At 42.5% G+C, this 16,204-nt stretch overlaps 1 protein-coding gene across 1 annotated transcript; it reads right to left on the bottom strand.

The window, feature by feature from the left end:
* Window positions 1-1,060: 1,060 nt before the first annotated feature.
* On the bottom strand, window positions 1,061-13,551 carry LOC127784729 (ervatamin-A-like). Its single transcript, XM_052312070.1, has 2 exons — window positions 13,089-13,551; window positions 1,061-1,659 (listed from the first exon to the last, which is right to left on the bottom strand). The coding sequence occupies exons 1-2, from the start codon at window positions 13,549-13,551 to the stop codon at window positions 1,061-1,063; spliced, it is 1,062 nt and encodes a 353-aa protein (XP_052168030.1).
* Window positions 13,552-16,204: the final 2,653 nt, after the last annotated feature.

The raw sequence follows: 16,204 nt of genomic DNA, 5'->3' as shown, positions 1-16,204 counted from the left end.
AAGTAATGATTAAAATCTTAAGAATATTATGTCTACTCTATACCATAAATCTACTCAAAACTTAAAAAACAACTAGCTAGATCACCTTTATCTTTTCATTGTCCTTCCCTGAGGTACACCAAGCACAAAAAAAAAACAGTTTGCTACATAATTAAGTATAATAGAGGCATATATAGGCTGAGTTAAGGTGGTCCCAGTATACCAATGGAAAACTACGTAAGAGTGTGATAGTAAATTAGACATTAAAATTGTGCTTCAGGTTAATCTCGAGGGAGCACAGCTATCTCGATGAGAGAAGAGACCCATCTTTCAAGGCAGTAGAGTAAAAAAGTCTTAACAAATTATGACTGGCTTCACTCACAAAATGCGTATTCATGTTTAACTTTAATGGTTTAATTTCAATGGTGTATTAGAATATTTATATATGAATTTAGAAATAAGTGTGATACATATATAATTTCATCTATTAATAGGTACTCAACTTTTAAAATAGTGATAATAAATTTGTGTGACAGTAGAAGAATTTATATCATTATATATTTATATGTAACTGGGATGACAAAATCTGAGATACATTCTTAACTATATTAAAATCTACGACCTATCTCACAGCGTACAAATGGTTAGATATGACTTCTTTTAACATTATTATTACATAAAACAATAAATAAGATGCCTACTCATTGTGCGGGCTTTCTTCCAGCTAGTTTACATTAAAAGACAAGTTTGTCATCCAAAGACATCTGTGAGAACGAATTGTTGTGACAACCTCACAATTAATTTGTTTGAACAAACTTAGCACATGAAGCATTCATATTTATCTGTTGCAATAGATGGGTATTATTATCCGGCACATCAAACTTGTGGAACATATATATCACTTGCACATACATCCCTACAGTACATCAAATTTGGTAGTAAAACGAAGGACGAAACATTACGTTCACATATCAATAACGTGCACCATATATATATTTTTTAAAAAAACAGAGGGAGCATATTATTTAGTAAGTAATCCAGGTTTGAGTTGCCCCCTTGTATTAATATAATATTAATCCTTTCATGCCGCCATAACAGGGTAGGCCGGGGCAATGCTCCTGGTACTGGTGCCAACTATGCCGCAGGCGCGTTGGTCCTTCTGCAGCCTCATGTAGCCTTGCTCTCCCCAACCTGTGCCCCAGGAGTTCTTGATCAGCCAGTAGTCGCCATCGTCCACGCCGTACCCCACCACCGTGACTTCGTGGTTGAGGTGGAGGTCGTCGTCGCAGTGATCGGCCATGAAGACGCCGTTCTGGTACTGCTTGAACCGGAAGCCGCCGGCGGTGATGGCCACGGACACCGGCTGGTGGGCGACGGCCTGGGCGAGCGCGGCTTCATTCAGGGGCACCTCCTGGTAGCCGCGAATGGTGGCGACCCCCTCCTCGCCGGCGGAGAAGCGGCACGGCCCCTGGGCTCGCTGGTACGGGTAGGCCGACTCGGTGGTGATGCCGCCGCCGTCGCCGATGTAGGCGAAGGCTTCCGTGAAGTAGCCGCCATTGCAGCCTGCATCCTTGCTGGAGCAGTCCAGCAGCTGCTGCGCGGAGAGGTTCACCAGCGCGTTGGTCGTGATCTGGTTGATGCCCTCCATGGCTGCAACCGCGGAGAACGCCCAGCAGCATCCTGCATGCATTTGCGCACATCGGCACATATATGATTCATGTTGGTCCACCAATAGATGATGCAGTACAGTTTAACTTAATTTGGACCCATCAAACATTTGACAATAATAGATTACGTAAATATATCAACATTTTCTACTTGTTCTATATATCATTAAAGGTAAGCATCACTTATAGTTTGCATTTTTACATTGAATTTTAAATAAGATAAATGGTGGAACATATAATAATGTTCAAAATAGAGGCTTCCACTTCTACTGAAATTCTATAGTTCCTAGAGCCGACACCTTGTAGGCAGCACTGATGAGGAGGAACCAAAGATGCCGATTTAAAAACTAGCACATTGCCCTTCAATGAATTAAAAAACAGCTTAATGCATCGCCTTGATTCGAGCAACTCCTCACTACCCCTGAGATCCCATCACCACCACTGAAGGGGGACTGCAGGCCACTGCGCCGCCGCTGTTGCTCGTCGTGCGTGAAGTCCATTGTTAAGTACCATGTGAGCGAGGGCATCACCGCTCGTCGAGGGAGCCGCCGCTGTCATCTAGCGTGCCACCCCCCGAGCTGTTGTGACAGGGACAATTGAGAGAGCCGCACTACTAGAAATCTCATTTTCGGCGTCGTAGGGGATAAATTTTCGCAGGCAGGCACGTAATTCGGAGCCAAAACCCCGCCGGCAAAAATAGTACCCGGGGTGGAGGGGGCGGTCCGCCTGCGAAGATTGATCTTTGCAGGCGGGCCATATAAGCGTCGCCTGCGAAGATTGATCTTTGCAGGCGCACGTCGTCTGCCGCTTGCGAAGATCGATTTTCGCAGGCGACGCTTATATGGCCCGCCTGCAAAGATCAATCTTCGCAGGTGACGCTTATATGGCCCGCCTGCAAAGATGCCCCTAGATAGTCTTCTTCCTCCCCGAGCCCTGTTCATTCTCCCCGACGTTTCTCTCTCCTAAAGTGACTTAAATATAGGGGGGGGGGAGGTTTTGAACTTCAAATCTTCGGGAGATTTTTCTACGGTACTTAGATCTACTCATTTCCACACTAGGTATGCATTTTTTTAAGCTTTTAGACCTTAATTTGTGATGGATTTATGCATCCAAAATTTTGAAGGAAGAGCTCCATGTTTTTTAATTTTATTTCTTGTCATATGTTTATGTTAGATGTATGTGTAATACTTGATGCCTCTTGTTGTAGTGGTTTAATGTAGTAACATAAATTCTCGTTTTTTTAATTTTTTGCTATCATATCCACCACCTAGTTCTAGATCTAGATCTAGCTCTTGTCATGTATAGAGAGAGAAAAAAATTTTAAATGTCTATTTATTCAGTGCAATCAAAAAATAGTTATAGTATTTTGTAATATGCCGATGAATTGATTTTGTTAGATTTTCCTAATGTGCTAATTTGGCATGTCTGTGTAAAAAAAAATGAAATAAACTATGATTTTTTATTACTTTACAACTTAACCTTTAGTTAATTAGTTTTGAATAGCTATAAGTTTTTTCAATAAACCCTACAAATTTGGTATTAATTGTGCAAATATTTTACGTGTATTTTTTAGAGATATGGAAAGTCGGGAATGGATGTATCATTGGCCGAGGTTTTTGTCTCCATATAGAAACGAAGTGGCTAAATTTATTGGTATTGCCAAGGTTCACGCTGAGAAGAACAATATGAGGAAGATAATTTGTCCGTGTGCTGACTGTAAGAATGAAATAGCCTGGGACTTTGACGATGCTTTTAAAGTGAAGGAGCACTTGGTAACTCGCGGATTTATGGACAAGTACGAAATATGGACACGTCATGGCGAAGAACAAGTGGACGAGCCTGAAAATGTAGTTCCGACACAAGTTGAAGACATGGTGCATGACGATGGTTCTGTTGAGGACAAAATCGACCTAGAGGAAATGTTACGTCATGCAGAACCCGAGGTGCTGATGGGGTCGGCCAGAGGGCTAAATAACTTTGAAGCTTTACAGAAGGCAGCAAAGGAAGTTTTGTACGATGAGTCGAAGGGCTGTGACAGTGATTTCACAACACTCCGGTCAGTTCTTGAACTTATGAGGTTAAAGGCGAGACATGGATGGTCTGATACCAGTTTCGACAGTCTTTTAGAACTCCTGCAGAAAATGCTACCGAGGCCTAACTCACTACCATCCAGCACATATCAAGCAAAGAAACTCATATGCCCCCTTTCACTTGGTGTGGAAAAGATTCATGCGTGCGTAAATCACTGCATACTGTACAGGAAAGAGTACGCTTCTTTGGATGAATGTCCAACATGCGGTGCAAGCCGGTACAAGTCGAATAGCAATACTAGCCTAGAACCCTCTGAAGCAACTAAGGGACGACAGAGAAAAATCCCGCAGCTTGTGATGTGGTACCTTCCTGTGAAAGACCGCATTACACGGATATACTCAAACCCGCGAGATGCGGAACTAATGCGTTGGCATGAAGAAGGGCGCAAGAAGGATGGGATGATTCGACACCCGGCAGATGCTCGTCAATGGATAAACTTTGATGCGCAGTATAGAGAGTTTGCTAAAGACCCACGGAACATTAGATTTGCCCTGAGTACTGATGGAGTTAATCCTTTTGGAGACATGAGCAGTTCACATAGTACTTGGCCAGTGCTTCTCACCATGTATAATCTTCCTACCTGGCTTTGTCAAAAGCAAAAATACGTACTACTCTGTATCCTCATACAGGGACCCCGTCAGCCTGGTATTGATATAGACGTATTTCTTGAACCATTGTTGGAAGATATGGCCGATTTATGGAAAGAGGGATTGAAAGTGTGGGACGAGTACTTAAGGGAATACTTCACAGTGAAGGCAATCATCTTCGGGACCATTAACGATTATCCAGCAATGTTTTCAGTTTCAGGTCAAATTAAAGGTAAAACAGGATGTGTGATCTGCTTGAATGGAACGTACTATAAGTATCTCCCGGGTTCCAACAAGCTTGTGTACATGCGGCACCGGCGGTTCCTACGCACAAATCACAAGTACCGTAAGATGAAGGCGGAGTTCGATGGTACTGAAGAGACTGATCCTGCACCAAAACCTACATCGGGAGAAAATGTGTGTGCAATCACAGAGAAAATTGTTTGCGAGTTTGGAAAAATGACTAAGAAACCATCAAAGGGGACAAAGCGCAAGAAACCCGAGAAGAATATGAAGGGAGGGGATAGTAAGAAGCAAGATGACAGTTCGAAGCCAGATGATAAACTCCCTCCCCCATTCAAGAAGCATTCCATATTTTTTAAGTACCTCCCGTACTGGAAAGATCTAGAGGTTCAGCATGCCATAGACGTCATGCATCTAGAGAAGAATGTGTTTGACAACATAGTTGGAACATTGTAGGACATGCCGAAGAAGACTAAAGATGGTCTGCAATCAAGGATGGACCTAGTCGAGATGGGAATCAGGGAAGAGTTACACCCTCAAGAAGGAGAAAAGAATGGCAAAGTATATCTTCCACCAGCCTGTTTCACACTGACACCTAAGGAGAAGAAGTCATTTTATAACTCACTCCGTAATGTCACAGTGCCCATAGGTTTCTCATCAAACATCAGTTGAGTAGTTTCAATGAAAGATTTGTCGGTATCTGGTTATAATTCACACGACTGCCATGTCTTGCTCACCGTGTTTCTTGCAATTGCAATAAGAGCCATAAAACCGAAGCATTTAAAGGTTGCTATCACAAGGTTGTGCTACTTTTTCAACGCAGTGTCACAGAAGGTCATTAGTCTCGAAGAGTTAGGAAATCTCCGTACATTCGCACATGAGACCCAGTGCCAACTTGAGATGTGTTTCCCTCCGTCATTTTTTGATATGATGGAGCACCTCATTGTTCACATTGTGCCGCAGATGGTTGCGCTTGGCCCATTGTACCTCCATCAAATGTGGTCATATGAGCGTTACATGGCGGTTCTGAAGGGTTACATCCGAAATCGTGCACATCCAGAGGGATCAATGGTTGAGGGTTATAGTACTGAAGAGGTTGTCGAGTGCTGTATCGATTATCTCAAGGATGGATATGCAATTGGAGTACCTGTGCCCCGACACGAGGGCAGATTGAGTGGCAGGGGAACGATAGGAAAGAAGAGATTCATCACCCATGATCACAAATCATTCCAAGAAGCTCACTTCAGCGTGCTTCATCAGTTTGCTATCGTCGAGCCGTACATCGATCAACATATCGAACTAATACGAGCTAACAATAAGGGTCGCTCCACCGAGTGGATAATGAAAGAACACAAACGTCTCTTCATAGATTGGTTGCGAGACCTAGACTTACCTGAGGGAGAAACTACCGATGAAATAACTATGAAGCGGTTGGCTTGTGGTCCATCAACTATAGTAAATTCTTGGCAGGGATATGACATTAATGGATATTCGTTTAGCATAAGAGCCCGAGATAATAAGACCTTTACGCAAAACAGCGGTGTCCGTGTGGAGGCAATTGATGAAGCCGGTGAAAAACAATCATACTTCGGGTTTATTGAAGAAATATGGGAAATTGACTATGGGCACACAATGCAATTCCCCATATTTAAGTGCCAGTGGGTAAAATAACCGAACGGGGTAAATGTTGATAAGTTCGGTCTTACTGTTGTTGACCTTGCGAGAGTGGGTCACAAGGATGATCCTTGGGTACTCACCAATCGCGTGGCACAAGTGTTTTATGTGAAAGACCCTTCAAATTTGAAGAAAGATATAGTGCTACCAGGGAAACAAAAGATATTGGGAGTGGATGGGGTTGAAGATGTCGAAGATTACAACCAATATGATAGTATGCCACTTTATAGTCAGTTTGTACAGAAGATTAAGAATGTCGAGACATCTACTCAGAAGACCGTGAAGCCTTACATGCGCACAGACGGTGTGGGCAAAAATGTTAAAGGGTAATGATTGTTGAGTGGCATATAAACATCTAAGAAGTTAGTAGTTATGTAATGGTCGTATGTGTGATCGTATCGCAAATTGACGAACAATTGTACTCAACATTTTGCATATTAATTTCTAAGTACTAATTTTTATGTGCAATTACCATTTGAATTGTGAAAATTTAGTTAAAAAAAATTTAAAGTTAGTAATATTTGAAAAGTGTAAATATTTTTATGTGCAATTACCAGTTTGTTGAAAAGATCTTCGTAGGTGGACCGCCCGCTTGCGAAGATAGTAAAAAATATCTTCGCAGGCGGACGGCCCGCTTGAGAAGATTATCTTCGCAGGCGGACCGCCCGCCTGCGAAGATCTTTGCCCTATATAAGGGCAAGGCCGCGGCGCCAAAATTTCTAAGTCCAGGCAGGAACCCTAAAAAATTTGGCGCCGTCAGGCTGCCGAAATTTTTCACCGCCGCACGCCTCCGCCGTCCTCCGCCGCCGTCCCGCCTGCGACCTTCGCTCTCCGACCGTCGTCCTCCGCCGCAGCCGACTGTCGTCGTCCACCACGCTCCACCGAGGCAGCCCCGTCGCCGGCTCATCCACCGCCACCGCCACCGTCAAGCTCATCCACCGCCGCCGGCTCATCCACCGCCGCCGTCGAGCTCGCTCTCCTCTGCCACCGGCTCCTCCACCGCCGCCGGCCCCTCCACCGCGCGCACGGCCGCCGCCGGCCCCTCCACCGTGCGCACGGCCGCCGCCGGTGCCCCTCCACCGCGCGCACGGCCGCCGCCGGCCCCTCCACCGCTGTCGCCGACCCTTCCACCGGCGCCGGCCGTCGGCCCCTCCACCACCGTCGCCCACCCCTCCGCTCGCGGCCGAACCGCTTCATCGGCCGATCGTCGTCCACAAGCGAATACGTCCTCGTCCGCGAACTCGGCCGCGAACGACGTCTTCGGCCGGTCGTCGTCCACGGCCGAACCTCGTCGTAGGCCGTTCGTCGTCCATGGCCGAACCTCGTCACCGGCCCTTCCTTCGTTATCCACGACCGAACTCATCGTCGGCCGTTCGTCCAACACGGACGTGCGTGCATGTGGGTGTTTCCTTTTATATGTGTGTGCATGTGGGTGTAAGGGGGTATATATGTGTGTGCATGTGGGTGTGAGGGGTGGGTGATATGTGAATGAGGGGTTATATGTTGATTGTGAATGTGAATTTGGGAATGTGGGTGACATGTTAATGAAATTGGGAGGGTATGTTCAATTTTGCAGGATATGTGAATTTGTCAAATTTTTTAAATAACATGTTGGAGGGTATGTTAACAATTTTTTTTAAAAAATGTGGAGGATATGTTTGCCTTTTCCATTATTTTTAGTCAACATGTCGATGAAATAAGGAAGTGAATTAGTGCACTACTTGATAATAACATATCAAATTTTGTACAAATTTGTTTGTAGTAATTAATTTAGCATAATAGTAAGTAGTCATTATTTTCGCTATTTAAATTTGTTTGTACTAATTAATTTAGCATAATAGTAAGTGCTAGTTAAATTTGGAAATCTCTTCGCATTTATATTTGTTCATACGACATATTGTTAATACACGGTTTATTTTTGTACTAATTAGTTTGTACTAATTTGAGTAATTTAAAATGTTGACGATAACACTTTTTTTTTATATTAGAGGTTTGAAACGATGGCCGATAGTACTAAAGGGACTGAAGAGAAGGGTTTAGGGTAGCAGGAGCAGTCCCTTGCTGTTGTGGTTGCTCCGGAACCAACGGTCCCACCGGATGGTAGTTCCGACAGCGACGTAGGTGACGAAGACGAGGAGTACTCGTCGCCAAGCAATCCTTGTCCAAGCCCAAGCCCGAAGAGAAGGAAAAAGGGCGACGGTGAAGAAGGTGACAAGGACTACATTCCCCCTAAAGAAGGGGTAAGTAAACTTAATATGTAAAATGTTCACAGTGATAGCTATTAGCCCGAGCTAATTCGAAACTTTCATGCATACCTTCTCGTAAGAAACGGCGCCACGACGATCAAAACGGCAGCCGAAGAAAAAAGTTCCTTCGAAAGACGAGGACGTACCGGCAAACACAACCGGCACACAGAAAAGCGAACGGTCAGCAAAGGCGAAGAGAAGGAAGGGCGAGAGAAGCGTAAATAGAAAGGATGAAGGGTTCCATGTTGTTACCCATGTTTCGCCTAAAGGAGAGCCGCTCGCCCCTAAGACGGCACGTGCGAAATTCAGTTCACAGTGTGGCATAATAGTAAGGGAGAAGATCTCCATCACGGTCAAGGACTGGGATCATGTAACGGATGGGGATAAGGAAGTCCTATGGAAACAGTTGAAGAAAATCTTCCAGTTCCCGGAAGTATTAGAGGCAGCGGTAAGAAATTGTGCACTGCAAACAATGGCCAAGTCTTGGCGTGGTTGGAAAACCACCTTGAACAAGAAATTTGTGAAGACGGGACGCACACCGTTTTCGACATATGCCAACATAACCCCCAATCAGTGGGACGACTTTCTGACCTTGAACAACTCCCCGGAAGAAATTAAAAGGAGCCAAAAGTATTCAGAGTTGGCCAAGAAGAACAAATTTCCTCATCACTTAGGCTCCGCGGGCTACGCACCAAAGGTGGAACAGTGGACAAAAGAGGAGGAGGAAATGAGGAAGAAGGGGCAACCGGTACCAATGGAGGAGTGGACACAGAGATCGAGGAACTGGGTAAGAGCTAGAACTCCGAAGATCACGGATGAGGGAAAAGTATCGTTTGAAAATCCGGAGCTGCAGAGCGTTGCCGATAAAATAGAAAATTTATCCAGTTCACAAAAGAAAGGATATTTTAAGCCTAAAAGGGAGAAAGATGTGCTAAGTACGGCGCTGGGTACTCCTGAGCATGGGGGAAGGGTTCGAGGTGTGTCGAGCAAGATAAGTTGGAAGGAAGGGTTCAAAAATGACCCCCACAAGAAACGTGAAGCGTACAAGGATAAACTTAGAGACGAAGGGGCTACGGAGTTTGAAAGGCAAATGATGGATTTCTGCATCAAGCACATGGTTTTGCCTCGCGCCGAAACCAAAGAAACTGAGCCAGATTACCCCTTCGATGACCTCAAGGAGAATACACCCTGCAGATTGCACGTTCCCATTGGACGCTCCGGTAAAACTCTTGAGGCCGCTACAGCCATTGCTATCCCTGGTAGAACATACAATGAACAGTTCATTACCGATGCGTATGCCAAGGTGCAGCCACAAGTGGTCTACGAAGGGTTTGAGTCCTACGACATTGACTACCCGACTGCAGATGGTATATCCGTACTTGGGGATGCGGTCGATCTTGTAATTCTCTGGCACAAGAATGACATATTCTTTGGATTGGGCACCGACGCCGGGGAAAAACCTGTGTTGCCTAAACCGGGTTTGGGAAAACCTCCGAGGCCTCCTAAGAGGAAGGTGACTGATAAGGCGGATGATCCAGAACTTGGTAAGGAAAATCCAGTGCCGGAAGTGCCACCGGAGATTGCATTGCCGGAGACAGCCAAGGAGACTGCACCGCCGGAGACAACCATGGAGATTGCACCGCCGGAGACAGCCATGGAGATTCAAGTGCCGGATGTGCCCATAGAGATTACAGTGGCAGAAACAGAGGTGGAATTTGTGGCATCAGTCGGGTCAGTCAAAGATGAAGTACCAGGATTGGAATGGGATGGTACAGAGCCAGAGATATTTGAAGACCCTTCTCCTGCGAAAGAACCCGAGGTGCCACGAGTGATTAGGAGCCACGAATCCAAGTCCAAAGATGCGAACAAGGAGAAGTTCATGCTAACCATCTTCAGAGGGGGTAAGGAACGTGCCAAGCTCAGAGATGACGACCCCAGAAGGCTTCTGTGCTAGCCGGGCCAACATATTTCGCAACCGATGATTGCCCGGAAAAGTACGAACATGGGAAAGCACTCTTGCCGGAATGGGCACTGAAAGAAGCACCATGGGAGATGAGAAGGTTACATAACTTCTACATGGAGGCCAGCATGAAAGGCTTGGGCAATATAACAGCTCGATCACCGGCAGATTGTTTCGGCGAAGAAGGTTACGTATGGCTAGATTTCTCAGATCTCCACGCCATATATCGTCGGGATAAGATGGACGTCAACTATGTCGGTGTTTGGTGCATGTGAGTACGAGTTTTAATTAATTAGATGAAAAATATGTACAATACAACTCCATGTGATTGCTACTAACAAACTTCTTATGTAGGATGCAATACATGGATGCTAAGAAGAAAAAAGAACCCATCGGCTTCTTCGATCCAACTCGGATCTGCCAAACACAGCATACCGTTACGCTAGATCCAGGGTCAGACCAGCTGAAGGGCAAGAATCCGAAAGAGATAGCAGAATACAAGAAGGGCTTGCACAAGGAGAAATTGATTACTGTCGCACAGTACATTGGACGAGCCTTCTTGCACTTTCAAAATAAGAGAGTCGTCATGGCCGCTTATAATTTTAAGTAAGTCCGGTACATTTATCTTGTACACATATGTCTTATTTTAGCTGTTACTAACTAATTATAATGTTGTTAATATGTAGCGATCATTATATCTGTTTACTCATCCACCCTAAAGACGGAACCGTGGTAGTCTTGGATCCTCTCGATTACAAACACAAGCAATACAAAGAATTTCTAACAATCTTACAGTAGTAAGTTATTATGACTCTTGCATTTGTATATGGATGTATTACAAATAAATATCCTCCTTTACTCTGAAATGGTATGACATTTATACAGTGCATACCAATACTACAAGTTCAAGGGTGGAGAACAGACCCGAACACGGGAGAAGCTGCTAGTACGTACCTATTGGCCGGTAATACTCCACTCACTTTATGTATTCCAATAGTTTCACTAATTGCAAATTATAACTACTTTTTTCTATGATATGTCCTTCAGTGTCACAAGCAACCGCGAGGAACGGTCCTTTGCGGGTATTATGCGTGCGAATTCCTTAGGGTTAATGGACGGTACAGGACTAACGCGGAGGATGTAAGTCTCTATACTATGTACTAGACAGCTCTTGATATTTATGATACTAATATATTGATTAATTTCAATGCATGCAGTTGCCAAGATTAGAATGTCGAACAAGCTTTGACGATACAGGTATCACAAATGTGCAGCGTGATCTGTGCCACTTCATCCACCATGAGTGCTGTCATGTCAAAGGAGATTTCTTCGACCCAGAGGGTGCCCTAGCGGCAAGTGACGAATTCAAGGATCTTCGGGAGTGGAACACTGCTATGCCATAATGTAACTAGATGACGTTATTTGAAGTGACAATGTAAAACAATATTGTAATATATATATTTTGGCAACACTTTTGATTTATGCAATATAAGTAGATTTCTCAGTACCAAATGCTTGATAATATTCCAATATATGTACCTGCAAGAATTTCTAATAAATAATTTAAAAGTAATTTACGGCCAAATTATATTTAAATTTCAATATTTTGTACCTATCTTCGCAGGCGGAAGTTTTCTTTTTTGCAAGCGGACGATTCCTATTTTCGCAAGCGGACCGGACTAGCCAACGTCCGCCTGCGAAAATTATCTTCGCAGGCGGACGGCCTCCCCGCCTGCGAAGATCGGCGATCTTCACAGTCGTTGGCTTACCGTCCGCCCCGCCTGCGAAGACCCTTTTCGGCCGCTTGCGATAATGCTTTTCCTAGTAGTGCCGCTTCCATCGTCGAGTGGGTCACCCCCGAGCTCATAGTGGAGGATCTGGCCGTGCCACGTGCTTGTGGCGGCGAACCTGGTGGAGAGGAAGGATGGCGGCTATGGTGGAGATGAGGGGCGATGGCGGTAGCAGAGATGAGGGGTGACAGGTGAGCAAGAGAGATGTGGAAAGGCTAAGAGACAGTGGGGAGAGATAGGTTGGACTCTGGAGGCGTTGTCGTCCATATATAAAAAAAAGGGACCAGCTCAATCAGTCATCGGCTCGTCCATCTTAGGCTAGTTGTTTTTTTTTAAAAAAAAATGGGCACCAATAACTCTCTCATAAATACCGGTTTATTAAAAAAAGCTGGCATATAATATATATTATGGTAACTTCTTTTTAATAAATTGGTAAATGTATATATAGACAATCTATGTGGCAAATATATAAGAGGTTATATTTGCTGGTTTTTATTTGTAGATCCATGTCAGATATTGTTGGGAAGGTGAGGAAGCCTCGTATGGACCTGTTTTTAATATACTGGCGCCTATAAGGATATTCCATATTAGGATTTTTTTAGTTAGCTAGTGTTTATATTTATATTTGCATATGTTATAGCTAGTTTCTTCAAACTAGTTGAACTTAAAGTTTTGAATTCAATCTTAATTTTTCAGAGTTTGATATCTTAAATAAATCAATGTCACCAATTGCAAAGCAATCTGTTTAAAAAAAAACGAAAAAAAAAGCAAAGCAATCAACGGGTATATATATATATATATATATGGAAATAAAAAAAACTAATGGTGCACGCATATATGTAATTAATTACCGCAATTGCCTTGGCTCTTGACATTGGTGACGGCACCTCTCTCCCTCCAGTCGATGCCTTGGGTGTAGCCGCCCTCTGATGAGAGGCTAACGTTCTCGTACATGAAGCCGGGCAGCTTGTGGGCCGCCACCCCGAATTCGAACGAGGTGGCGTTGCTGTAGTAGTAGCCGGCGGCCGTGTACCTGGCGGCGAACTCCTCGTCGGTGAGGTCGGTGAACGCGTTGACGCCGAGGCTGTACGTCCGGTTGCCGCCGCCGGCGTTGTTGAACCTGTCGATGCGCTCCACGTTAGCCTTGAATACCTCGAACCGCCGCGCCTTCTCCGCCGCGTCCTCGTACGTGCGCCCGTTCTCCGCCATCCACTCCTCGTGCCTGCCCTCCATGGACGCCGCGGCAGCGGCGGCAAGGTTAGTCGTTGTTGCCATGAGAGCCACTAGGAGCAGTACTAGCTTTCCGGCCGCCATTAGAGGGTTAATTTTGTTATTTCCAGAGTATTAAGCTGATGTAATGATCTGGTGGTGCTGTACTGTTCACTGTTAACGCATGCCAACGGTTGTTTATATATATAGTACTAATAAAGCGTGTAGATGTGAGTGACTGACGTCACTGAATATGAAAATTTCCAACTGAGCTCCTGGGCGACTTGACTTACATCATTCCATGCACGCGATATCGATCATGTCTGCATCAATTTTACTACTTCCTCCGTCCCAAAATATAAACATTTTCAGACCATGAGATACTCTCCGAGATGTTACTTTGATAAAAAATATCTATAAAAGTAAAATATTTTAACTAAAAATAGTTGCATATTATGATTTTTTTATTTAATAATAAATCTAGTAACATCAATTTACTTGATTGATCTTTTTTATTTTTTTTATTAATGGTCAAAGTAAAAAATGTTTGATTTGTCACTATATTAAAAATGCTTATATTTTGGGTCGGAGGAAGTACTCTGTAAATTAACATAATTTGCATCTCTGTTGTAATTACATTATAATTAATGGCTGCTTATTATTATCTCATACGTAAATAATAAGAGAATCACTTGCTAAACGGTCTTAATAATCACAGCATGTAATATATAATCCAATCTCAAAATACAACTGGTAAATTAACACTGAATTACGTACTAGCTAGTCTTCTCGATAGCAAGGACGTAAGATTCCGAGATATTTGGCTGTAGTACTGCACAAGTGCTGATTGCGCGACGGAGCTAGCGTTTGGCCGTTCTGAGTTTGGTCAAGCGACAAGACGCGTGCAAACAAGTACAGTTGAGTGTAATACAACTACGAGTAAATTTACACAAACCAATTTTGATACATAAAACTTAACACTTTCTACATATATTATACTCCCTCCGTTTCTAAATAAATCGAATGATATGAAAAGAATTAATAACTACTTAAATTTTTTGAATAAGACGAATAGTCAAACATATTTAAAAAAGTTAACTGTTTTAACGGTCAAACAGATGGAGTATATGGTTTTAAAGTTTCACTAAACCACACCATTAACCAATTGGATATACTCTTATATTAAAATTTTAAAAAAATTTATATACATGGATGTAATAATTATATGATCATGTTTAAAGCACTTATAAATTTAAGATATAATTGTAGAACTCAAAAGTGTGATATATCAAAGTCAAAATGACAAATATTGTAATTTTATGAAACTTTAATGGTTGTAACACCTAGGGTTATGTGCCAACCCTTCTGTTTTATGCAACTTAGATCTAGTACGTGAACTTAGGTGAAATTTACTGTATAATTAAATAGTGTGTAAAATTAACACATTAAGCGGACTTGATCCAAACTATATATGCTATTGTGAGAAAATATCCATAATGAACAACATATATGTTTAGTCGTGTGTAGAGATGGGACAGATAAGCCTAGCCCGGACGCCACGCCAAATTAAATCTGCCAGACATTCCACGACTCTAGAAAATATATTGAAAATGAAGTATGCCAATTGACCATCGTGTCGAAAAACACCCTCACTTGGTAGCAGTGAGATTTTCCTGGAAATTATTTGAGTGCCAAATACTCCTAATTTTTATATCTTTTTAATAAACTAGAAAGAAAACCCGCGCAGATGCGCGGGAAATTTATTTATTGTTTGTAAGAAAATATATTGTAATAGTAAAGAAACAAATATTTATATCTTAGTTATATGTGAACTCGCATATTTGTAAGAAAATATATTGTAATAGTAAAGAAACAAATATTTATATCCTAGTTATATGTAAACTCGCATGTTTGTAAAAAATATATTATAATAGTAAAGAAACAAATATTTGTTAAAATTATTTGTGCTAATTATCAACACTATTTAGGTGAGAATGTCATAATTAAAAGGGATATAATGTGGTTACATGTGATATTTTTTATCGTAAGTATATATGTTTTTTATAGCGAATAGTAGTCTCCTGTACGAATGTACTTTTCTCCTTTTATAAGGTAGGTGTGTAATTGTATTTATAAGTTGTATGTGCCTGCATTTATATGAGTGCTCACAATACCCTTTTATACTATTAGTAAAATAAATACTTTGAAGAGATTTCATGGGATGGTGTGAAGCAGCACTGTGGTGGCGTGGCTTCTTCGGCAACCCCACCAGAAGTGGTCACTACATATATACATAATTTGAGAAAAACCTTAGAGCTGCAAAGAAAGAAAGAGAAAACTACTTGATGAGTTCATTATATACACACACTTTTTCTTCTTTTTGACATCTCTTGTGTACGTAGGTACATAGGGAGGGATTAGCCGGTATTTAGTAGCGAGGGATTACTTGATAGATATATTCTAATGGTTGACAATAATGGATCCACTGGTCTAAGTGTAAATCAATGGCTAAATGATTTTTTCTTTTTCTTATAATTTTCTTACATTTTCTATTTTATTAGAGTGTCTTGTGGCATCTTAATTAGAAGTATATGCAGGTGTGTAGGAACACTATTAATAATAGTCATATTCTACTTGTAGTCAACTATTTTTTGTGGTGGCTTGGTGTATCTCTACTTACATATCATTTATTGATGGTTACCACTTAGTACTTCCTTTATCTTTGGTACTTGATAACATATGTACGTGCTTATTGGAT

This window comes from Oryza glaberrima, chromosome 9 (assembly GCF_000147395.1).
Source record: "Oryza glaberrima chromosome 9, OglaRS2, whole genome shotgun sequence".
NCBI classification, from domain to species: domain Eukaryota; kingdom Viridiplantae; phylum Streptophyta; class Magnoliopsida; order Poales; family Poaceae; genus Oryza; species Oryza glaberrima.
The sequence above is the reverse complement of the archived record's forward strand: the minus strand, read 5'-3'. Positions and strand labels throughout refer to the sequence as shown.

What these genes read in the sequence shown, in the direction of transcription:
- LOC127784729 (XM_052312070.1), bottom strand. Translation starts at nt 13,551, where the DNA reads ATGGCGGCCGGAAAGCTAGTACTGCTCCTAGTGGCTCTCATGGCAACA. An exon ending in CAAGAGCCAAGGCAATTGCG is followed by an intron (nt 1,660 to 13,088) that starts GTAATTAATTAC and finishes AAATGCATGCAG; the next exon opens with GATGCTGCTGGGCGTTCTCC.